This window comes from Trachypithecus francoisi, unplaced genomic scaffold (genome assembly GCF_009764315.1).
Source record: "Trachypithecus francoisi isolate TF-2019V2 unplaced genomic scaffold, Tfra_2.0 Lachesis_group18, whole genome shotgun sequence".
In the NCBI taxonomy this organism is placed as follows: Eukaryota; Metazoa; Chordata; class Mammalia; order Primates; family Cercopithecidae; genus Trachypithecus; species Trachypithecus francoisi.
In genome coordinates, this window is record NW_022681463.1 from 56,627,035 (window position 1) to 56,653,549 (window position 26,515).

General features: G+C 38.8%; 1 protein-coding gene across 4 annotated transcripts in view; it reads right to left on the bottom strand.

Moving 5' to 3' along the window:
- TDRD3 (tudor domain containing 3) overlaps positions 1–26,515 on the bottom strand; it is a 186,540-nt gene that overhangs the window by 48,184 nt on the left and 111,841 nt on the right. For all 4 annotated transcript variants that reach the window (XM_033177599.1, XM_033177596.1, XM_033177595.1 and 1 more), the window contains exons 9-10: positions 15,771–15,927; positions 14,619–14,744 (exon numbers count right to left, since the gene is read on the bottom strand). In XM_033177599.1, coding sequence (XP_033033490.1) covers positions 14,619–14,744; positions 15,771–15,927 — 283 coding nt within the window. The remainder of the gene's footprint in view (positions 1–14,618; positions 14,745–15,770; positions 15,928–26,515) is intronic.

Here is a 26,515-nt window from a genome sequence, read left to right on the forward strand (position 1 = left end):
CTCCAGCCTGGGTGGCAGAGTGAGATCCTGTCTCAAAAAAAAAAAAGGCCGGGTGTGGTGGCTCACGCCTGTAATCCTAGCACTTTGGGAGGCCGAGGAGGGCGGATCACGAGGTCAGGAGATCGAGACCATCCTGGCTAACAGAGTGAAACCCCGTCTCTACTAAAAATACAAAAAAATTAGCCGGGCGTGGTGGCGGGCACCTGTAGTCCCAGCTACTCAGGAGGCTGAGGCAAGAGAATGGCGTGAACCTGGGAGGCAGAGCTTGCAGTGAGCGGAGATTGCGCCACTGCACTCCAGTCTGGGCGACAGAGCGAGACTCTGTCTCAAAAAAAAGAATTTCCTTAATACAGTAAAATAAACTCACAGAGGTAGAAAGTGAAAATTGTGGGAGTTTTTTTGTTTGTTTGTTTGTTTGTTTTTTGAGACAAAGTCTTGCTCTGTTGCCCAGGCTGGAGTGCAGTGGCGTGATCTGGCTCACTGCAACCTCCGCCTCCCAGGTTCAAGTGATTCTCCTGACTCAGCCTCCCGAGTACCTGGGATTCCAGGCACCTGCCACAACGTCTGGATAAGTTTTGTGTTTTTAGTAGAGACGGGGTTTCACCATGTTGGCCAGACTGGTCTCGAACTCTTGACCTCATTATCTACCCACCTAGGCCTCCCAAAGTGCTGGGATTACAGGTGTGAGCCACTGTGCCCAGCCGAAAATTGTGTTTTTAAAAGAAGTTAGTTTTCATATATATCCATTTCACTGAAAATGAAATACTTAAGAAGTCATTCTTGGATTTCCAATCATTCTTGGATTCATCATCCATTCCTGGATTTCCTTAAGCCCAATACCTTTTATCTTAGGTTAGTTAAATCATAAAGTCATACATAAAGTCAGTATTTTGAAACTGAGCTCATCTATTAAACACATAATAAATATACTCAATTATTAAATTGTGGGAGAGGCAATCTTCCTTCCTCCCTCCCTCCCTCCCTTCCTTCCTTCCTGCTTGTCTGCCTGCCTGCCTTCTCTCTCCCTCTCCTTCTCTCTCTCTCTCTCTCTCTCTCTCTCTCTCTCTCTTTCTTGAGATGGAGCCTCACTCTGTCACCCAGGTTGGAGTACAGTGGTACAATCTTGGTTCAGTGCAACCTCCGCCTCCCGGGTTCAAGCAATTCTCCTGCCTCAGCCTCCCAAGTAGCTGGGATTACAGGTGCAGACCACCATGCCTGGCTAATTTTTATATTTTCATTAGAGACTGGGTTTCACCATGTTGGCCAGGCTGGTCTCGAACTCCGGACCTCAGGTGATCCACCTGCCTCAGTCTCCCTAAGTGCTGTGATTACCGTGAGCCCCGTGCTCGGCCAGAAAAGCAATTTTAAATAAACTAAGGAATATATCCCAAATCAACTGAAAAGGCAGCTCCTTGGTTCCCCGGTCAGAATCTAATTGTTCTCCTCTACCCTTTTTAAGAAGACATCATAATTCTAAACTACATTAGATAGCAAGGGGCAGCACAGGTCAGGTCTGCAATCACTCTAATAAATATATTAATATATTTTTCTGTACAGACAGCAGAGTAAAATGCATCACATTTTTTTTTTAAGCAGCCCAAAGGAAAAGGTGAAAAAAAAAAAAGCACAAGTAGAAATGGGTAACATTTAACATTAAACAGCAGAAAAAAGAAAAGATTAGCAAAAAAAAAAAAAAAAATGATAGAAAAACATATTACAGGGACCAGTGCTGTGGCTCATGCCTGTAATCCCAGCACTTTGGGATGCCAAGGTGGGTGGGTCACTTGAGGTCAGGAGTTCAAGACTAGTCTGGCCAACATGGTGAAACCCCATCTATACTAAAAATACAAAAATTAGCTGAGCATAGTTGTGTACACCTGTAGTCCCGGCTACTCGGAAGGCTGAGGCAGGACAATTGCTTGAACCTGGGAGGTGGAAGCTTCAGTGAGCAGAGATGGTGCCACTGCACTCTAGCCTGGGAGACAGTGCCAGACTCTGCCTCAAAAATAAATAAATAAATAAACGAAAATAATAATTAAGAATTAACTTATTAATTGTCACAAATCATTTAAGTCTGTATATAAGTATGTACTAAATTAATCAGGCATCTTAAAATATTAACACTTTTTTTTGCAGAATATTCTCCAGCAGCAGTTGTACCTGCATTCTATAGTAGAAAATCAGGTAGAATTTGTTTCCCAAGGCTAATCCTCATTTTATTCTGATACACCTACCTGAAGAAATGCCTTAATATTTATGAAGATCCTACTATATGCCTGACTCTATGTTAAAGGTCTTTTGCCTACATCATTTCATGTAATCTTCACAAGCATACTAAAAGGGCAGTATTATCATCTTTATTTTGCAAGTGAAGAAACAAAGGAATGTGACTCAACTAAAGGCTTGTGGTAGAAAATGCTGAAGCCAGAATTAAACTGAAATCTTAACTGAAGCTAAAACCCAGGATTTTTCCATTATGCCAAGCTGCCAGAGGGAAAAAAAAAAAAAAACCCAGAATGTGACCAACAACATGTTAGCTTCAGTTTTATAACCCGTATCTGTTCATTTCTGGTGAGATGTAGAAATCACAAAGGCTCTTTCACAATCCCTGATGGGGCCGAAAAATACATTTGGACACTAGGACTGCCAGAATCCTGACCTAAAATTAATAATCTCTTTCCATTAATGCAGAAAAACATAAACCTCTGTTGAAAATTGGATTGGTATTTACAGTTCACAAACTGGCACTTAGAAATAGCAAAAGAAAGACTATATAGCTTTTTATCATAGGGGTGCCACTTACTAATTCTGTAACCTTAGGCAAAACATTTAACTTTTCTGAGCCTCATCTTTAAGATGGGGGTAATAATAGAGCATACCTCAGAGGATTAACATATGTAAAGTACTTAGAACAGTATCTGGCTTTAGTAAGCACCCAAAAATTCAGCAAATAAACTTAATTGATGACACATCAGGAAAGACCAAAAATCAGAAAATAAGGTGCTTCCCTACTTACACATTCCCACTACCACCAACTCCCATTTTTAGCTAGGATCTTTACCTTGCTTTAGTTTTCTTGTTTATTTGTTTTTATTTGATTCTTAACGAAAACAGGGCAGAAAGAACGCTCTAATAAAAACTTCTTTATTGTCATATTATGAAAGTCGTATTACAGAGAAAATTTAGATACATCAGAAAATCAAAATCATACTCTAATACTGTTTTTCACTTAAAATATAGTAATCTATAAACGTTCTCCATATAAAAATTTTCTCTACATCCTTTTTTTTTCTATATTAAAAATGCTAAGAAATATTTAAAAAGAAAAAAAATTACTCTTGATCCTATCATTAGAAAAATGTGTACAAGAAAGTTCCACCTTCTGCTTATCCAATCCCACTTCCAGATATAGTAATTATTCACAGTTTCGCAGGTTACTCTCTTTTATATAATTCATACACATTCTTTTTTTTTTTGGAAACCGAGTTTCACTTTGTTGCCCAGGCTGGAAGTGCAATGGCGCAATCTCTGCTCACGGCAACCTACACCTCCCGGGTTCAAGTGATTCTCCTGCCTCAGCCTCCTGAGTGGCTGGGATTACAGGCATGTGCCACCATGCCTGGCCATTTTTTTGTATATTTAGTAGCGACAGGGTTTCTCCATGTTGGTCAGACTGGTCTCGAACTCCTGACCTCAGGTGACCTGCCCGGCTCGGCCTCCCAAAGTGCTGGGATTATGGGCATAAGCCACCACGCCCAGCCCATACACTTTCTTTTTTAACAAAAAAAAGTAGACTCATGCTATATCTCATGGGCTACAATTCAGTTTTAAAATGAACAGTATCTCATGGGCATCTTTCCAGTTTAGTGACTACAGGTATCTCATTCATTTCAGTATTACATTTTTTTAAGAAAATACTGCTTTAAATATTTTTTACATAGTTACTATGTTAATAGTAGGGTGTGAGTCTTGCTCAGCATTGTTTTCTCCAGTGCTTAGCTACGACAGAATCAGGCAAATAAGTGGCACTCAGTATATATTTGCTAAAAGAAAGACAGAATTACTGAAAACACTGGGAATGAAACAAGCCTCCAAGTTCAAAATTGCTACCTGTTTAACACCATTACCTGGGTTTAGCTAAGGCTGCAAGACTGAAATAGAAAATGTACTCCTTTACTTTTACTCCTTTAAGAGAAGTATGCATAAAGCACATTAGGGTAGATTTAGATTGAGTTCAAATGATCACAGAAAAAGACTCCACAACACACAAAAAGTAAGCTTATAAAAGCCATCTCTGATTTTCACTAGAGAACACTGAGCTTGAGACCAAATAAACTGCTTCTCTAGTTTTGCAGTAATGCACCTTTGACAAAGTTACAAAGGACCCCAGTTTCCTCATTTGTAAAATGTGAGTAATGATTCTTATCACAGGATTATAGCAATGATTCAATCTGAGAATATATATAAAACTGCTTTCTCCTGGGTCCAAACAAAGTGTTTGGAATTAGACTGACTACTGGAATTAAATTCCAGTCCTACCACTGAGCAGCTGTGTGACCCTTGTAAAACAGGGATGATGCTACTTACCTCTTTCCTTCACTGATACTCATCATAGTTACTGAGCATTGACTGCTGGTGGCGTTGTCAACGCTCTCCTAGTCACTCTATATGAAAACAGTAGGTAAGACACATTGCCCTCTATCCCGTGAAGCTTAGTTACAATGGGCAGAGGTAGACAACAAATAGGTAAAAAGAACAAATAATGTAGCTTAAAGCTGTAATAAAATCTATGAAAGAAACTGACTTATGAAAAAACTAGGAGTGGGGAGTACAGCAATGTGGAGGGAAAACGTCTCTGAAGAAATGGTGTTTACATGAGCCCTAATGAGAGGAAATGCAAGGAAAGTAGGGAAGAGTCGTCCAAGAGGAGAGAACAACACATACAAAGATCCTGGGCTAGAAACCTGCTTAAATTCTAAGTAAAGCCATAATCAACATTAATTATTAATTTCAAAGGAAAAATTATTGTATATTCCAATATCATAAAGTTGATGTCCATTTTGCTAAATAAAAACACCAGATCTCAGAAAAAATGATCACAAGAATTAACATTAGTTCTAATTTGGCATGGTATTTTTCTTTCAATTATAATTTGTATAATTATTCAAATATATACAGTTGTTTTCCTGTTCTCATTAAAATCTTTATAGATATGACACATATTAAACTGAAGACTAAGCTCAAAATAAACATACTTAAGATGCCCAGTGTTCAAAGAACTAACTTTTTGGTGTTTCAAAGCTCCTTTAAAAAAAAAAAAAAAAAACAGAGAAAAGCCAATTTTTAAAAAGTTAGCATAAAGCATAAGACTACTGCTGTTATAAATGAACAAATAATGAGAATTCTGAGAAAAAGTGCCACACACATCAACAATACAACTGCAAAGATTGCCCGGTTTAGTCCCATCTAAAATGCATGCAAAGCCCAAGCTAGTCCTTACAAATACAAAAAAGAAAAAATTTCCAGTTTAGTAAAATTTCTCACATAATTAAAAAACCAAATAAGCTTACCTCAGAGTACAGTTATAACATCCCTATTTCACAGATAAGGAAGCTGAAGAGGCTTGACAAGGTTATACAACTAGCACAGGGTAGAGCTGGGATTAACTGAGTAGATTCCAGACCCCAGTATTAACCTCCCTCTTAAACCTCAACAAAGTTACCATTATACTACTAGCATTAAATCATTAATAACCATGAGTTATTTTCAGTATTTCATCATGAAACTCAGGTTAGGATTACTATAAAAACATTTTTCTGCCAGGGTTAAAGAAAGTACTAATGGACAAATTGATCCATTAAATGAAAATACATGTATCTGAGTAATTTAGCTACTTGGGTAAAGTCAGATGTGGTTCTCTTGTTGATAAACAGGTATTTATATACGAGACACTACACTTGTGGGTCAAAAACCATTCAGAAATAACAACCTTATGTTATTTTTGCTTTAATTCAAATATTAATATACAAGCTTATTTCCTTATCTGTCAAATGGAAATAATATATATTTTGCATTTGCAGATGATAAAATGAATTAATAGTATGCAAAGCACCTAGCATAGTCCCTGGCACATAGCAGATGCTCAATAAGTGACGCTTATTATTTTATCTTATGGTTAATAAATATGTAAGTGAACGGACAATTAAATGAGGAGGAAGAAAATAACAGCAAAAATGAAAAAGAGGCTCATGTGTTCTAGTATTCTAAGAAAAGCTATATCCATCTTCTACAGATCCAAGTACCAAAAAGTAATATTACCATATGCAAAGAAATTAAATTAATTTAAAACAATGTAGATTTAATATGAAAACCCTACAATAGAGCAAACTTCTTCAGTTTACTAATGCTCAATTATATTAGATAAAACATCTAATATTTCAAAAATTCAGAGCAGAGTATATTAGGATCATTCAAATTTAGAAATGCCCCTAATAATATTCTAATAAAACTGCGGGCTAAAAGGAACCTACACAGTCTCTTTTCATGGTATTTTACATAGACTAGTTCTGAAAAATTAGGTCCTTTGGGTTTGGCTCTTAGTAAAGTCTGGAGATGTTTGTAGCTTAGTGCTGGATACATTTTAGTCTAAGAAAACATCCATGTATATAATGCACTAAGCATAATTTAAGGCTCATAAAAGATGAAGCCTAGAACTCACACATACCTAGGCAATTAAATATGACATTGAAATTATTAACTACCTTTTTACATGTATTTACAAAGTTAAAATACTATAATGACTTAAAAAGCAACACACCAATGGCAGGACAAGGTTTTTTCACTCACCAGTGTTTTTTTCTAAATCACAATTCTACGTGAGGCCAATTTTTAGGGATTTTTCCCCAATACTACAATTACGTAACAAACCATTATTCAAACTTAGTGGCATAAAAGAACATTCACTTTATTATGCTCACAGATCCTGTGGGCCAGGAATTCAGAAAAGGCACAGTGGGGACAGTGTATCCCTCTTGGATGTGGAGCCTCCAGTGTTAAGATGCACAGCTTGAGAGGGGCTCAACAGCCAGCACCAGAATTACCTAAAGATTCACGTACCACACAGGTCCAGGGCCAGGGCTGGCAGCATTTAAAGACTAGGACTGAGGACTGGAGACAGCCTCTCCATGAAGCTTGGGTGCCTCACTGCATGGCTGTCTCAGAGGAGGCAGCAGTGTAGTATATTTTCACTTCCCACCTGGTACTGTGCCTACCATCTTAAACTACCTGCCTGGCCTTGTTACTCTGACAAAAACTGTCATGCTGTCAGAATGCAGGTAAATCCAGAGACTGCAATGTCCTAACAACATAAACCAGAACATTTCAAACTCACTGTAGTGAAAGACCAGGGTTTTTGTTTTAGCTGCTGGTTCTGGTTTTAATTTCCAATCTGCCACTGACTGTTACTTTTGTAAAATGCAGTAACAAATGTTTAGGTACGATCAAATTGCTAAAGGGGTTTCTAAACGCTCTCAATTTCAGCACTTAATCTGTACTTGTTTGTTGACTAGATACTAAGTGGCTCTGGCACAGACTATTAACTATTAAAGGTAACAAGTTGTCCACAAATAGAACTGGAAATAATTAATTCAAGTTAAGCTTAAAGTACTATCTAGAAATTTGGGGTACATTTGTACTTCAAAAAGAATGGAATGGTAAAAAGGAATCAGCTTTACAGGAAGAAAGAGTCAAGGGCTGGGAAGCCCATAGAGATGGCTAGGAATAGAAAGAAAGTGATAGGCTGTGGGTAGATAGCTATACATTTCTTCTGCTTTCGGCTGTGCTGGCAGTTGATGACTTTACTCACATAGCAACCATTTATCCCTGGTTTCCAAACAGGCACACTACCATAGATTTCCATCAATATGCAGTAATGCTGTTTGATGCAATATGATATAAATATACATTATAGTCAATATATAGATGATTCTTGAGGAAATCCCTAACAATAACATCTAGCCTAATATATACAGATTTTCTCTATTATCATTATATTACATTCTCTTTGTGAGGTCCCTGTTCTTCAGTCTTCAAAGTTCAAGCAGTAAATCTACAAGGCAAACTATCCAAAGTGACCTGAAACTTGAATTAAAAAAAAAAAAAAAAAGGCAAAAACAAAGCCAAAAAGACACCTTCCGTGAACTATCAAAGACCTGCAACTTGATGTGAGGTACACATCAACCATTAATGTTATCCTTATATCTGCTAATATCTAAACAGATTATTTACATCTATATCCTGTTAACCAATATAAATACTAATTTTCACAAAATCCACAGAAAATAGAAGTAATGGAACACCATAAAAACAATATATATAGTGTAGTCTGAATTTTATCCTGCCAATGAGAAGAGTCAATGCAGCATTTTAAGCCAGCAGGTAGTGTGATCAAATTTGTGCTTTGAAAGGTCACTGATCACAGTATGGAGAATGGGATGATAAGGTTCTGCAAAAAACGGTGAAAGTCTGATGAAAGCCTTGATGAAGGCCTGAAGTAGGGCAATGAAGGTGGAGATGATACATGATGAGTGGAGGATGCTGTTGCATCTGCTGCTGTTGCTGATGCCAAGCACTATGCTTAGCACTTCATATACATTATCTAATTTGATCTTCCCAATGATCCTGTAGCCCTACAATAGGTGCTGTCACTACTTTTCCATTTCCTGATGAGAAAATTAAGGTTAATAGTTCTATATTTCACCCAAAGACATACAACTAGTATTCAAGAGCTGTAAGTTTAGTGGTGGAATTAGTTGTATGTATCTGCTCCAGTATCCTGTCCTTTTCATTTGGTAACAGAAAACAATGTAATCCAACCTCACTTTGTTCAGAATATTAATAAAAATGTCAACTAGAATTATGTTTTATTCCAATTTAAAGATATAACGAAAAGTCAATGCTGAGAAAAATTTCTAAGAAAAGTAAATGTGATAATCAACTATTTCTAATGAAACTTTTAAAAATTAGAATATATATATTTTCCAACCAGCCTGACAAATTACTGTCCAGAATCTGATATCATGATATAACAAGTCCATCCAAGCCAAGGCTTCCTCCACTAAATTCTGACTTCTAGGGGTACTAAAACTAAACAAAATACTCAGACAGCTTATGCTGATATAAAACACAGAAGCAAGAAAGATTTGTTTATGCAACTGTATTAGAAAAACAAACCTTTTAAACCCTAAATATATGCATACCACTGAATCACAATTACTGCTTGGTAATGTCAATTTGAGTCTATAACAGACTCAAATAATGATGCTGCTAATATGAACATAAATAAGATCTTAACTCTCTTCATTAGCTGTCTATAACACATGTAACCATTAAATATGAAGATGTTATCCTGAAACACTATCTAGATTTGTTTTAGAAAAATATCCAACATTTTCTCCCATCAATGAAGAGTTAATTTTAGAACAAGAGATTTACAGAAAATAACCAAATTTTCCACCAAAGTGGAGATTCAACTTAATAAAAGTAAAAATTTACTCTGGGCTTTAACTCCAATTAAAATTACATGCTATCTTAAAATGAGCGCAAAAACAATTCAGTAGCTTGCCTCAACTGTTTGTTTGTTTGTTTGTTCGTTCTACAATATACCCCAGCTCACCTAAGAATACTGGCACTTAGTAGTGTGAGAAGGTTAACAAGAGAAAGTAACACAACGATCCCTGCTAAAGATACCTGAGGGCAACCAACACACAGCTTTCCCATCAATCCTGTTACCTTCATCATACCCATGAAGACACAGCCAAGAGAATATAAGAAAGAGCTACAAGCACTATAATCTTCCATATATATATGTGTGTGTGTGTGTGTGTGTGTGTATCACTTTATTGTCTAGCTATTGGTACTTATGTGTGTTATCATGAATCTCTTCTGTGTGATGCCAACATCATCAAAGAGAGTTTAGGGTCAGAAAAGCTGCTAGTAATGGTGCAATCAGGTCCCAGTAAGGTAAACCTTTAAAACAATCAAATAGCAAACCAAACAGTGTTTTCAAGTATGTCTGATTATTTACTAGCCATTCAAAACAACTGGTAGGTCTTAGTTTGGCAATAAAACTTTGAAATAAAGGACTAAATATTATTACAGGTTACAAATATACCAGATCAAATCTGATTACTGTTTTCAAAATAACTTCTGCTAAGCACTTACACTTTGTTCAGTATTGCTTTGTTTTACATTAAGTAAATGATGAAATCCTTTGAAAGTAAGCTTTCCTATATTCCTTTAGTTTATGATTTCTTCTGTCTCACACACTAGACAGTGAGCATCTTTGGGACAAGAGCTACAAAATCAGTCTACTTCCCTGAGTTTTCTGAATGAGGTATTTTAAATACTAAATAAAATACAGCATTTATTGAATGAATAATTCCCCACAACACATACAACTATTGCCTGTTTTCAATCTCAATCCCATCTTACCCTATTTTCCATTTTGCAGACAGGAATTTTTTTCTTGAAGCACCAAAATAAACCTCATGGCTCTTATGCCAAAAACCCTGTAATGCCTTTGTATCACATTTGGACAGAATTAAAACTCCTTAGGACAAAATCCTTGTAATCTGGCTCTAGCCTACCAATTCCAATTCTCTCCTCACAGCACTGCCTCTACCATATGTTCCCAGGCACAGGAAACTGGTGCTCTGATGCCTCCACGCCTGTATACATAGTGCTCCTTCTACTTGGATTGCCCCAACACTTCTCCTCAGTCTTGGCTAGATGCCATCTCCCCTAAGAAGCCTTCTGCTCATTTCCTGAATCAGTCAGTGTGCCCTCCCCACACAGTACATCTAGGAGAGATTAAAAATTTTGCTTTCTGGATGTAGTGTGATGGGTCCCCAACAAGGTTACTAAACCTTGAAGGCAAGACTGTGAGTCAAGGTCATGGTGCTCATCCAAGGAGCAGGTGTCCCTGAGAACCCAAACATAAATTTTCCAAACTTATATGATGCGTTTTCCCTTTAAAACTGAATGCCTTTAACAGCAACTAGGTCACATCTTGAATGCTTTGCTGCTTAGAAATTTCTTCTGCCAGATACCCTAAATCAACTCTCTCAAGTTTAAAGTTCCACAAATCACTAGAGCAGGGCCAAAATGTTGCCAGTCTCTTTGCTAATACCTAACAAGGGTCACCTTTGCACCAGTTCCCAACAAATTCCTCATCTCCATCTGAGATCACCTCAGCCTGGATTTCATTGTCCCTATCATTATCAGCATTTTGTTCAAAGCCATTCAACAAGTCTCTAGGGAGTTCCAAACTTTACCCCATTTTCCTGTCTTCTTCTAAGCCCTCCAAACCACTCCAACCTCTGCCTGTTACCCAGTTCCAAAGTCACTTCCACATTTTTGGGTTATCTTTTCTGCAGTGCCCTACTCTACTGATACCTATTTACTATATTAGTTCATTTTCATGCTGCTGATAAAGACATACCTGAGACTGGGTAATTTATACAGGAAAAAGGATTTATTGGACTTAACAGTTCCATGTGACTGGGGAAGCCCACAATCATGGCAGAAGGCAAGGAGAAGCAAGTCACATCTTACGTGGATGGCAGCAGGCAAAGGGAGAGCTTGTTCAGGGAAATTCCACTTTATAAAGCCATCAGATCTCATGAGACTTACACTATCACAAGAACATCTTGGGAAAGACCTGCCCTCATGATTCAATAACCTCCCACTAGGTCCCTCCCACAGCATGTAGGAATTCAAGATGAGATTTGGGTAGGGACACAGCCAAACCATATCAACTTCTATAGTGTCTCCTAAATCGTGAGGTAATGGGAAAATATGACATAAAAGTCTGGAAAATTTGCAGACTGGCAATGTGATAGAAAAGAAAATCCCATTTTCTGATAAACCCACGTCAGCTGCAGAAATATGCATAAGTAACAAGGAGCTGAATGTTAATCCCTAAGATAATGGGGAAAATGTCTTCCACGTCAGAGGTCTTCATGGAGCCCCTCCCATCACAAGCCAGGAGGCTTCGGAGGAAAAAATGGTTTCATGGGCTGGGCCCAGGGTCCCCATGATGTGTGCAGCCTAGGGACTTGGTGCCCTGCATCCCAGCCACTCTAGCCATTGCTGAAAGAGACCAACGTAGAGTTTGGGCTGTGGCTGCAGATGGTGCATGCCTCAAGTCTTGGCAGCTTCCACATGATGTTGAGCCTATGAGTGCACAGAAGTTAAGAATTGGGGATTGGGAACCTCCAACCAGATTTCAGAGGATATATGAAAACGCCTGAATGCTCAAGCAGAAGTGTGCTGCAGGGGCAGGCCCCTCATAGAGAACCTCTGCTAGGGCAGTGCAGAAGGGAATTTCCCCACACAGAGTTTGCTACTGGGGCACCCCCTAGTGGAGTTGTAAGAAGAGGGCTACCATCTTCCAGACCCTAGAATGGTAGATCCACCAAAAGCTTGTACCATTCACCTGGAAAAGCCACAAACACCCCTCACCAGCCTGTTAAAGCATCTGGGAGGGAGGCCGTATCCTGCAAAGTCACAGAGGTGGAGCTGCCCAAGACCTCTTTCATCAGTGTAACCTAGATGTGAGACATGGAGTCAAAGGAGATCATTTTGGAGCTTTTAAGATTTGACTAACATGCTGGATTTCAGACTTGCATGGAGCCTGTAGCCCCTTTGTTTTGGCCAATTTCTCCCATTTGGAATGGCTGTATTCACCCAATGCCTGTACCCCCATTGTATCTAGGAAGTAACCAACTTGCTTTTGATTTTTCAGGCTCTTAGGCAGAAGAGATTTGCCTTGTCTCAGATGAGACTGGACTGTAGACTTTTAAGTTAATGCTGAAATGAGTTAAGACTTTGGGTGACAGTCGCAAAGGCATGATTGGTTTTGAAATGTGAGGACATGATATTTGGGAGGGGCCAGGAGTGGAATGATGTTTTGGTTGTGTCCCCACCCAAATCTCATCTTGAATTCCAACAAGTTGTGGGAGGGACCCAGTGGGAGGTAATTAAATCATGGAGGTAGGTCTTTCCTGTGCTGTTTTCGTGACAGTGAATAAGACTCATGAGATCTGATGGCTTTATAAAGTAGAGTTTCTCTGAACAAGCTCTCTCTTTGCCTGCTGCCATCTACATAAGATGTGACTTGCTCCTCCTTGCCTTCCACAATGATTGTGAGGCTTCCCCAGCCACGTGGAATTGTAAATCCAATACACCCTTTTTCCTGTATAAATTACCCAGTCTCGGTTATGTCTTTACGAGCAGCTTGAAAACAAATACAGGAGTCAAAAGCAAACGTAAGGGGACAGGAGGATGAAAGGAAATCAAAAGAGTTCTCAGTGGGACAGTATGAAGAGAGGTTGGGACAAAAATACTCATTAAGTCAGAGTCAGGAAAAAGAAAGATCTGAAGCAGCAGCAGAGACTCTCTTGCTGGCTTTGCAGAAGCAAACAATATGTAAATTGCCTATGGGGTGGCCCATGTGGCAACAATCTGAAGGCAGCTTTTAGGAGATAAAGCAGTCTTCAGGCAACACCAAGGAAAAAACAGGACCTCAGTCCTGCATTCACAAGGAAATGAAATTCTATAAGAACTGGTGAGCCTGTAAGAGGACCTCTCTGATAAGATAACCGCTCCAACCAAAATGTTAACATCAGCATCTGAGACTTTAAACAGAGGCCCCAGTGAAGCTGTGCCTAGACTCCTGACACAAAGAAACTATAAGGTAATAAAGTTGCATTGTTTTAAGCACTAACTTTGTGGGAATTTGTTACACAGCAACAGAAAACCAATACATCATGCTTACAAATCTTGCCCACATCAAACTTTTTCTCAAATGGTACACTGCCTTTTCTATATAATCTAGCAAACATGCTTCAATTTTTATGAAATCTGAACATTTCATATTTGTTACAAAAGCATTTTATCTATGAGCTTATTTGGCTAGATTCAAAATATATCTGAATGAGAAACTGAATTTAAAAGCATATTTCCTTAACTTTTTGGATCGTATTTTGAAAACTTATCATTTTAGAAAATATTTACTATATTATGTGCTTAGAAAAAGGCTGCATATTACCATACTTAGTTCTCTTTTCAGTATGTCAATCACTAAAGATTATTAAAAAAAATCACATTGTGAAAGCCTTTTCACTCACTGTGTGAACATTTTCAAACTATGTAATATGGGGTGAAAGAAGAGATATATCAATTTCACAATCAAAATATTATATAAGATTATATAATAAATTTTCCAAAACAACAATCTGTTTACATAGTTATATCTGTCATCTAGATATGAGCAAATTAGGGAAAAGTAGTTTGGTGAGATTACTAATCCCAGTTAGGGGGCAAAATAAGCTGTCATTATGTTTTCAGAATATAACAACATTTTCTTCTATGCTTTTGTCAAACAGGAATTTGTAATTAAGTAAATTTATAAATAAATAATCAGGATATATGTTCATATTATAGTTGCCTTATTATACAGTTCTAAATAAAGTTTGGTCTTTTATAAAGAATACACTAAAAAAAAAAAAAAAGAAAGAAAGAAAAAAAGAAAAAGAATCGACTTTAAATTAGCCTACCTTCCACATTCAAAGTTCCCATTTTAGATTCCAAGAAATCAAATAATGTGCTTGGTGCTGATGGCCTTGCATTTCCCAGGTCCTCTTCATCTTCAGATTTTATTCGTCCCCTGCCTTTTCCTCTACCTTTAGATGTAAAAGCAAGAAATATGTACTATATATGCAAAAACAAAAAGAAAATATATACTAACATATAACCAAAAATTTTAAATAGGGATTTTAATTTCTTTTAATATTTTTTGTATAGTCTACATCTTTTAAGTAATTTTTTAAAGTTTTTAAAGTAATTATATTAAGTAGCACACTTAATCCTCTAAATAAATCATCTATTCAGAAGTCTGAATTTGTTTATATAAACTATCTTCTAAGGAAAAATTATAATTTATTCTTCAACCACAGACATTTTAAAAATAATATATGACTGGGACTTGAAAAACCACATAATAAACTTGATCATGCAATGATTAAAGAATAACACCAAGGCCGGGCGCAGTGGCTCACGCCTGTAATCCCAGCACTTTGGGAGGCTGAGATGGGCGGATCATGAGGTCAGGAGATGGAGACCATCCTGGCAAACATGGTGAAACCCCATCTCTACTAAAAATACAAAAAAATTAGCCAGGTGTGGTGGCAGGTGCCTGTCGTCCCAGTTACTCGGGAGGCTGAGGCAGGAGAATGGCGTGAACCCAGGAGGCAGAGCTTGCAGTGAGCCAAGATCGCGCCACTACACTCCAGCCTGGGTGACAGAGCAAGATTCCATCTCAAAAAAAATGATAATAATAATACCACCAAGTAAATGTAATATTTTTGTTAATGTTTAAAAGCTTAGTCATTTACTCAGGTGGCAGAGTTCTAGAAATAACAGAACCAGTCACATATTTTCTCTATTATTCATAACAACCTTGTTAAATAAGTCATTGTGAGACCCACTTTGTTTTTGTTTTGTTGTTGTTGTTAGACCCATTTTGTACAAAGATGAAGACAATGAGACTGAGACTACCAATGTCTCTGTGGTTCCCAAACTGGTGTTCCTTCCACTTACCATAACGTTAAATAAAATTACAGCCCTCACAGCTAACAGACTCTGTCAATAACAAATATTCATCTAAAAAGCAAACAATACTATCTGGCACACTGTTTAATACATTATACCTCTCAGAGGAGGACCCATAACAGGTTTCTGTTTATTGCTTGTGAGAAGTAAGTTCAATGCTGCTTCTAAGTTGTTGCCATTATCCATAAGAGCTTGCCTGGATGCTTCCTTACTGAAGCCCATTTCTGTTATGTGCTTCAGAGCTTTCTCATCAACCTGGAAGGAATCAAGAGAAAAGCTGTTTGGCAGCCCACACATAAGGCAAGGCATAAACTTTTAACTATTTACTGTCTTAACTAAAAATTACATCTCATACTTATGTAAAAATGTCATTCTAATACAACAGTCTCTTGCTGATTTTTTACAAGAGGCAAGGAAGAATCTGTATGATATGCGGGGTTGTGCCTTGAGTATGCTCTGACCTCACAAGTAACACTGCAAAAGCAATGCACAAAAAATAAATTTTATGGTATGTTAGAGTATGGCCTTTGAAAATAATATAGACAGTGAGGAGAAAACTACCTAATGAAACTTTTCCATGGTAAAAAATGGAAATTTTTTGATACTTCTCCATACTAGAAGGGAAATGTAATTCATACAGCACCTCTCCAAAAATGTAAAGTATTGAAGCTAACAAAATGATACCCCCCAGTAGCTTTTTTTTAAAACTATTACTTGAGTATTCTATATTCATTAGCAATACTATCTATGATGCCTTTGACAGCTATACCCCAACAGGAAAGTCTACTTTACAAATGCCAGAATCCAAATCTCTTTTAAAAATCTAGACCTGAATAGAATTCAAGAACCACTTAAGGAGTATAAACATATCCTACGAAGAAATTTCTTCAGCTAACCCCAGCTGAGAAAAACATAACTTTATACATCTAATAGTTAATAAGTTCATACATTGTTTTCCTGATTTCTTTAGTTCTTTGTCAATGATTTCTCTCAGACCTTTGAGCATATATAAGACAGTTCATTTAAAGTCTTTGTCTAGTTAAGTCCAATGCATGAGCTATTTGAGGTACGGTTTCTATGGATTTCTCTTTTTCTTGTGAATGGGCTAAACTTTCCTGCTTCTTTGTAGGCTTTGTAATTTTTTGTTAGGAACTGGACATTTTGAATCCTGTGATTAGGTAACTGTAAGTCAGATTGTGCCTCCTCCCCAAGGATCACTACTGTTACTTGATGAAGGTTACAGTCATCAGTTTGCTTAGTGACTTTTCTGAACTTTTTTCACAAGAAATATATTCCTTCTCATGTGTGTCCACTGAAGTCTCTGTTCCATCATCTCCATGGTCAGCCAGTGACCAGCCTCTTTCTTCATCATTTACTTACCCTGGATGCTACAAGTGTTTGACTAGGATCCAGAGTTCTAAAATGGTTGCTTTGGACAGTGCTTGCCAGCTCAACAGCCGCTTCAGTAGAGAATATAGGACTTCAGTAGAGGGGCAAATTCCTTGAACTTTCTACTCCATCATCTTTATGATGTCATTTCTTTCATATGTTTTTAATCTCACAACACACCCTAATCTGCTAATGTTCTCTTGTGTTCTTTGTCAAGACATCTCCAGAGAAGTGTTCACAATTTACTCAAGTTTAAGAGATTCTTGAGTTAGGGACCACGTATTTTGCAGCTCAGTGTATCCACTCTGTCTTGCCATTTAAACCCTGATTTTATTTATTTTATTGTTAAGAATGAGATGGCCTTTTGTTCAAGGAAGAGATAGCCTGCCCTTAGTGATAAACTCATTCCCCTTGATCAGTAATTGATTTAGGAATGGACATCAGACCCAGTTCTAGTCAAGGAGATACAAATGGAAATCAGCTGAAGATTTCAGAAAAGATTTTCTTCTCTGATAAGATAGACCTTCAACCAGATAAATACTCCCCTTTCTTTCCTGTCTTGAAACTCTGTGTTAAGATTTAGCACATGGAGGGCCGGGGGCGGTGGCTCAAGCGTGTAATCCCAGCACTTTGGGAGGCCGAGATGGGCGAATTACGAGGTCAGGAGATCAAGACCATCCTGGCTAACATGGTGAAACCCCGTCTCTACTAAAAAATACAAAAAACTAGCCAGGCAAGGTGGCGGGCGCCTGTAGTCCCAGCTACTCGGGAGGCTGAGGCAGGAGAATGGCGTAAACCCAGGAGGCGGAGCTTGCAGTGAGCTGAGATCTGGCCACTGCACTTCAGCCTGGGCGACAGAGCAAGACTCCATCTCAAAAAAAAAAAAACAAAAAAAGATTTAGCACATGGAGAATCCTACTGATACAGGAGTTAAGAAGAAATTATTTAGGCAGATAGTGAGGATACAGAAGTCCTCGGTAAGGTTTTCCTTTTAATGAAAAGCAGCACCAAATTATTTTCCTTTCTAACAAAGAGCAGCCTGTAAAACTGAGCTGCACACACAGATGCCAGCAGTGGTGCCAAATACATTCAAGATGGTGGCTCCATCATCCCTTCTGTTTGTCAGCCACATAGCAGACAAGATGATGCCGGCCGAGAAGGAAAGTTCATTTGCATAATAACATTAGGGTGGGGAGGCCAGTCTTCCCTGGACACTATGTAAACATCATACCTGGTGGAACCAATCTGTGAGCCCTACGTAAATCAGACATCACCTCCTCAAGCCAGACTATGTAATTAGGTGCATCTGCTGTTGGCCACTCTTTTCCTCTCAGAAGTCCCCTGTCTTTCACTAGGGAGAGACCTGTTTTCCTTTCTCTTTCTTTTTCTCCTGCCTACTAAACCTCCACTCCTAAACTCCCTGTGTTGTCCATGTCCTAAGTTTTTCTGGTGCAAGATGACAAAGCCCGGGTATCTCCCCCAGACAACGTAGCTGCTTCATACTGGGGACCTCGTCCAGGATACCAAGGCACAACATTCATTGAAACAGTGAGTAGAGAAGTGGACTCCAACTCTGTCCTTTCATTTCAGGACTCTCATCCTCCATTCTAGAACTAAATCAACCAAATACTGGGCCCCCTTCAGCCATTTAAAAACAATTAGCATGGCTGCCAGTCTGACAAGACTTGGGGGACTGGCTTGCTAGAGAGAACATGGAGAGTCTCCCAGTACCCACAGGTTGCTGGGCATGTGGGCTATGTTTGAAACAGTTTCCTTTCCTGGAGGAATTAGCTGTCACATGAGGCTGGAAGAGGTTCTGGAGAAACTGAGGATTTCTGGCTAGGGTTACTTCCCGGTGTTATCCAAAGGCTTCTGGACTCAGATCAGACTCCAACCACCGATGGGGCACTGGCAACAGGATCTCCAACTTTTCTATCATAATTTCCTCCTTTCCTGTCTATGACTGCCATAGCGCCTCTCCTCTCTGTGTATGCAGTGTGTTGGAAGTTTTACAGTTCAGAGAATAATCTTGTTTGGCAAGATCAGGGAATGTCATAGTAACTGGGGATATAGTGCCAGGGAAGGCAGCTTTGTGATTTTCTAGGAACAGAAGGTCTCCCCGTCCCCCACAGTGAGTGTCTCTCTCTACCCTTGGTCTGGAGAGCACATGGCATTTCCATGTCTCTCTCTTCCCTTGAAGAGCAAATAGTACTTCCTGATCTCTGCCCTTGGTCTGGAGAGCACATGGCATGGCAAGGCCAACAGTGCCACCTAGTGGAATAGGGATTCTCTCTATGAGGCACATTATCAGTTATTTGCCAAAACACCCTTCCCAATTCTCTTCCCTTTCTGTGCTTCTCTACTAGAAACCAGGCTTTATGCTGCTTCTGTGAACAGAAGCATTCTGCCTTCAACGACTAGGAGTAAAATATCCTCCAAAACCAAATTTTAGTCTTTATACTGTCCCATCAGCAGGAAAACAGCAACCCAATTCCTATAATCTTTTAAGGCACTTATTCTACCTCCAATTAGAATGGTACTTAATTAGTAAGGGGTTTTAAGTTTAGAACTTAACTGGAAGCATTCTCTAAGGGTAAATGCTTTAGCACAGGCAATAATAGCATGATACAGAGCTAAACCAGCACACTTCCTCCATTAAGAAGGGAAGTGCAACAGTTGCCCAAATGCAACTGTCACATAGTCTCTCCTGAGGTCCATGAGGTCCATTTTTGCGGGGAGCCAGGCAGGTCACACAAGTCAAGGAATTCAAAGGGAAATCACAGGCAGAGGACTAGAGTCACATGGGTGAGCGTGACAAATCCCAATCACTTAGTTCCTCTGGTTCCATGGCTGGGGGTCACACCTGCAACCACAGGCAGCACATTCAGTAAGGTGCTGGGACCCAGGAACTACAGGGAAAAAAAAAAAAAAAACAGCAGGAGGGATGCCTTCACTGGCTTCCTCTCCACATAGATCACAACAAAAGGAAGGAGACTAAAGGACACCTTTTACTCGCATCTATTTCTAGATGGGTAACAGATCATCCTCAGCTTGTACTACTCTGGAGTGTGTTCTGAAACACAGGGATTCCTTTGATCCTAAAAACTTAAAGAAAAAGCAGCTTTCTTTTGCACAAAGGTATAGCTTCTTACTAGACCTTTGCAGGCATCACAAAATCAACTCAGCCCTTTCAGTAGTCATATCAGGTAAGCCTATGGAGAATGATTCTCTGAAGTTAGAGAAACAACCCCCAGGGGAACAATCTGAGGATCCCCCTCATTTAGGGCTCCCTCATTACAGGACCTTAGGCAAATAAACAGAGACGTTGGCTGATTTTCTAATGACCCTGATAAATATACAGAAGTCTTTCTGAAATTTAACTCAGGTGTTTGACCTCTCATGAAGGGATGTTATGCTGCTTCTAAGCCAAACCCTAACGACAGCTGAGAAACAGGCAGTTCTGCAGACAACAGAGAATTTCAGAGATGAGCAATATTTCTCCTATAATAGGCCAAAAGGGAAGAGAAAATAGGGAAGGTGAAGAAATAGAGGAAACACCATTCCCAATAGGAAGGGAAGCAAGACCTCTTGACAACCCTAACTGGAGCCCCCACACTTTTCTATGGTGTTTTTCCTTCTTTCGTGGTTTAAAATGGTTCTTTTATAATGTTCATCCAAACTGGAAAAATTAATTTCCCCAAACTTTAAAATTTGTGGCTTAGAGTTGAGCTAGAGGGAAGAAAATCCAGAAGCCTGACATGCTGGCAAAAGGGTAAAACATTTTTTTTTTTTTACCAATCAGGTTTTTGGCTTCTCTTTCCCTGTGCGAATCAGTAAAAGAAATAATAAGGATCACTGTTTAGATTCTCTGTACAGTTTGAATTAATTAAAAAGGATTTGTGAGGTTAGTCTTAAACTGTAGCCAATCTGGTGTGCTTTACGTGTCTTTCTGTATGGATCTATCAAAAGAAAGGGTACCTCAGGCTAGGATGCAGACCCAGGACCCCACTGGCCTGCCGTTCACACTAGCCCAACAAAATGGTCAGTAACAAACTTGGCTACAAGTCTCAGTCTTGTTTCATGTCCTTGGAAACATGACCTCAAACACATGGCAATACTTTTAGTCTCCACCATTTTACAATGATGGCTGTCATCTTGTGCTAAGTCAGTTCCTAGGTGGGGGCCACAAAATCAGATAAGCCAGTTTATTGATCTGGGTGGTACAAGCTAATCCATTAAGGGTAGGGTTTACAAAATATCTTAAGCACTGATCTTGAGAGGTTAAGAAAGGATCAAAATCTTGTAGGCTCCACCTGCATGACTCCTAAGCCACGGTTCCTAATCTTGTGGCTAGTTTACTGGTCTGGTCCCCAGGAAAGAGGAAAGCATATCTTAAAAAGGGGCTGTTATCATCTTTGTTTCAGACTATAAACTGTAAACCAGGCTCCTCCCAAAGTTGGTTCAGCCTACACCCAGGAATAGGCAAGGACAGCTTGGGTGCTGGAAACAAAACGGACTTGGTTGGGTCGGGTTGCTTTCAATATCTCAGTCACAATTTTGCAATGACAGTTTCAAAAGCTGCTTATCACCCTTTGAAAATACCTCATATATTTGCAGTTAAGTCATAAAATAACTAAGGCTTGTTGGTTTCACCTATGTTACTTTCTGTGAAATTAAAGCTGAAAATCTTACCTAAAGTGGAGTAACAAGAGAGTTAAAGGGATTTTCTTAAGGAGCACTCAGCTTCATTAAAAGTGAATATCTAAGTTACAAGTATATTTAATGGGCCTTTATGTTTGTCTCTTCTTGGATCTTGTTTTTCTGGAAAAAGTTTTTTTTTCTTTTTAGTTAACTGAAATATCTTTCTCTGTTTTTTTGTCTTGCCACTCTTAATATACACAAAAGAGGCCCCAAGATAACTTCTGGTAGCTGGGACTCCTTAGAAAAAACAGAGGAGGCACCACAGAATGAAACCCCAGGAATTAAAAGCAGATAGTTCCTTCTCAAAATCAAAGGCAAAGGCTCTGTTCTGTTTTGCATTTTGTTATCTGACAGTTTTGAGTTTTCAGGTATCAAACTACTTCACATTATGAGAGAGCTTTGGTGTGTGATAATGAGGTAGGAAATATACTTTAAAAATGGCTAATAGTAGTTCTAGAGAAATACTTAACTCTGCAAATTTGAATTAGAGAAGCATGCTCTTGGCCACATGAAAGACACAGAAACATCCCCACCCACCACTGAGACATGAGACTCCCATGGGGGATGGGCTGATTACAAAATAAGCTGATTAGCTTTGGGTTGCCTTGTAATGAAATGTATGGTAGAAGCACTGCACTGTCTTCTCCCAAAGTATCTCCCTCCTTTTGGGGATCCAAGATTCAGTATAAAATGTCACTCTTAACTTTGGGGATCTTTGCCTTCAGCTATGCCTGCTTATTAGGCCCTAAAAAATGCATGCTATCCTGGCCCTGTTCCTCCAAGGGCTCTACCCTGAAGCCAGTAATCCAATTAAGAAACTGCAAATGAAAATCTTACAAGTGCTGAATCTTCTGTTTTGCTATATATGTGTTGTTATGTAATGTCTATAAAAAGAGCTCTGATTGGCTTGAAAAATAAGCGCTTAAATCAAAGTTTTTTTTTCCTTTTTTAAAATTATTGTAAGTTCTAGGACACGTATAGAACGTGCAGGATTGTTACATAGGTATACAAGTGCCATGGTGGTTCCTTGCACCCATCAACCCGTCATCTATATTAGGTATTACTTCTAATGTTGTCCCTCCCCTGCCCCTCCCCCCACCGCCAACAGGCCCTGTGTGTGATGTTTCTCTCCCTGTGCCCATGTGTTCTCATTATTCAACTCCTACTTATGAGTGAGAACATGCGGTGTTTGGTTTTCTGTTTTTGTGTTATTTTGCTGAGAATGATGGTTTCCAGCTTCATCCATGTCTCTGCAAAGGACGTGAACTCATTCTTTTTTATAGTATTCCATGGTGTATATGTGCCACATTTTCTTTATCCAGTCTATCATTGATGGACATTTGGGTTGGTTCCAAGTCTTTGCTATTGTAAACAGTGCTGCAATAAACATGAGTGCTATTTCTGGTTCTAGATCCTTGAGGAATCACCAGACTGTCTTCCATAATGGTTGAAATAATTTACACTCCCACCAACAGTATAAAAGTGTTCCTATTTCTCCACATCCTCTCCAGCATCTGTTGTTTCCTGACTTTTTAATGATCGCCATTCTGACTGGTGTGAGATGGTATCTCATTGTGGTTTTGATTTGCATTTCTCTAATGACCAGTGATGATCAACTTTTTTTCATATGTTTGTTGGCCACATAAATGCCTTCTTTTGAGAAGTGTCTGTTCATATCCCTCACCCACTTTTTGATAAGATTGTTTGTTTTTTTCCTGTAAATTTAAATTCTCTGTAGATTTTGGATATCAGCCCTTTGTCAGATACAGATTGCAAAAATTTTCTCCCATTCCATAGGTTGCCTGTTAACTCTGACAACAGTTTCTTTTGCTGTGCAGAAGCTCTTTAGTTTAATTAGAACCCATTTGTCAATTTTGGCTTTTGTTGCAATTCTTTTTGGTGCTTTAGTCATGAAGTATTTGTTCATGCCTATGTCCTGAATGGTATTGTCCAGGTTTTCTTCTAGGGATTTTATGGTTTTATGTCTTACATTTAAGTCTTTAATCCATCTTGGGTTAATTTTTGTATAAGGTGTAAGGAAGGGATCTAGTTTCAGTTTTCTGCATATGGCTAGCCAGTTTTCCCAACACAATTTGTTAAATAGGAAATCCTTTCCCCATTGCTTGTTTTTGTCAGGGTTGTCAAAAACCATATGGTTGCAGATGTGTGGTGTTATTTCTGAGGTCTCTGTTCTGTTCCATTTGTCTATATATCTGTATTGGTACCAATACCATGCTGTTTGGGTTACTACAGCTTTGTAGTATAGTTTGAAGTCAGGTAGCATGATGCCTCCAGCTTTGTTCTTTTAGCTTAGGATTGTCTTTGCTACATGGGCTCCTTTTTGGTCCCATATGAAATCTAAAGTAGTTTTTTCTAATTCTGTGGAGAAAATTAATAGTAGCTTTATGGGGATAGCACTGAATCTATAAATTACTTTGGTCAGTATGGCCATTTTCACAATATTGATTCTTCCTAACCATGAGCATGGAATATTTTTCCAATTGTTTGTACCCTCTCTTATTTCCTTGAGAAGTGGTTTGTAGTCCTCCTTGAAGAGGTCCTTCACATCTCTTGTAAGTTGTATTCCTAGGTATTCTCTTTGCAGTAATTGTGAATGGCAGTCCACTCATGATTTGGCTCTCTGTTTTTGTATTATTGGTGTATAGGAATGCTTGTGATTTTTGCACATTGGCTTTGTATCCTGAGAGTTTGCTAAAGTTGCTTATCAGCTTAAGGAGATTTTTGAACTGAGACAATGGGGTTTTCTAAATATACAATCATGTCATCTGCAAACAGAGACAATTTGACTTTCTCTCTTCTTATGTGAACACCCTTTATTTCTTTCTGTTGCCCGAATGCCCTGGCCAGGACATCCAATACTATGTTGAATAGGAATGGTGAGAGAGGGCATCCTTGTCTTGTGCTGATCTTTCCCTCTACACACTGCTTTAAATGTGTCCCAGAGATTCTGGTACGTTGTCTTTGTTCTCATTGGTTTCAAAGAACTTATTTACTTCTGCCTTAATTTTCTTATTTACCTAGTAGTCATTCAGGAGCAGGTTGTTCAGTTTCCAAATAATTCTGCTCTGTTTTGAGTGAGTTTCTTAATCCTGAATTTAATTTGATTGCACTGTGGTCTGACAGACTGTTTATTTTCATTCTTTTGTATTTGCAGAGGAGTGTTTTACTTTCAAATTATGTGGTCATTTTTAGAGTTAAGTACAACGTAGTGCTGAGAAGAATGTATATGCTCTTGATTACAGGTGGAAAGTTCTGTAGATGTCTATTAGGTCCACTTGGTCCAGAGCTGAGTTGAAGTCCTGAATATCCTTGTTAATTTTTCTGTCTCGATGATCTAATATTGAGAGTGGGATGTTAAAGTCTCCCACTATTATTGTGTGGGAATCTAAGACTCTTTGTAGGTCTCTAAGAATTTGCTTTATGAATCTGGATGCTCCTGTATTGGGTGCATATATGTTTAGGATCGTTCGCTCTTCTTGCATTGATCCTTTCACCATTACGTAATGCCCTTCTTTGTCTCTTTTGATCTTTGTTGGTTTAAAGTCTGTTTCATCAGAGACTAGGACTGCAACCCCTGCATTTTTTTGCTTTCCATTTGCTTGGTAAATATTCCTCCATCCCCATATTTTGAGCCTATGTGTGTCTTTGCATGTGAGATGGGTCTCTTGAATACAGCACACTGATGGGTCTTGACTCTTTATCCAATTTGCCAGTCTGTGCCTTTTAATTGGGGTATTTAGCCCATTTACATTTAAGGTTAGTATTGTTATGTGTGAGTGTGATCCTGTCATTATGATGCTAGCTGGTTATTTTGCCCATTAGTTGATGCAGTTTATTCATAGTGTCGATGTTCTTTTTCTTTTTTCTTTTTTCTTTTTTTTTTTTTTAATTTTAAATAGTCTTGCTCTGTCACCCAGGCTACATTGCAGTGGTGCAATCTCAGCTCACTGCAAACTCTGCCTCCCGGGTTCAACAGATCATCCTGCCTCAACCTCCCAATTAGCTGGGATTACAGGCATGCACCACCATGCCCAGCTAGTTTCTGTATTTTTAGTAGAGACAGGGTTTCACCATGTTGGCCAGGCTGGTCTCAAACTCCTCAAACTTGATCCTGACCTTGTGATCCACCCACCCTGGCCTCCAAAAGTGCTGGGATTACAGGTGTGAGCCACTGCACCCAGCCAGTGTTGATGTTCTTTTCAATTTGGTAAGCTTTTGCAATGGCTGGTACCAGTTGTTCTTTTCCATATATAGTGCTTCCTTCAGGAGTTCTCTTTGTAAGGCAGGCCTGGTGGTGATAAAATCTCTCGGAATTTTTTTGTCTGTAAAGGATTTTATTTCTCCTTTGCTTTTGAAGCTTAGTTTGCCTGGATATTAAATTCTGGATATGAAATTATTAAAGAAAACTCTTCTTTAAGAATGTTGAATAGTGGCCACCACTCTTCTGGCTTGTAGGGTTTCTGCAGAGAGATCTGCTGTTAGTCTCATGGGTTTCCCTTTGAGGGTAACTCGACCTTTCTTTCTGGCTTCCCTTAACATTTTTTCCTTCATTTCAACCTTGGTGAATCTGATGATTATGTGTCTTGGGATTGCTCTTCTCAAGGAGTATTTTTCTGGTGTTCTCTGTATTTTCTGAATTTGAATGTTGGCCTGTCTTGCTAGGTTGGGGAAGTTCTCCTGGATAATATCCTGAGGTGTGTTTTCCAACTTGGTTCCATTCTCCCTGTCCCTT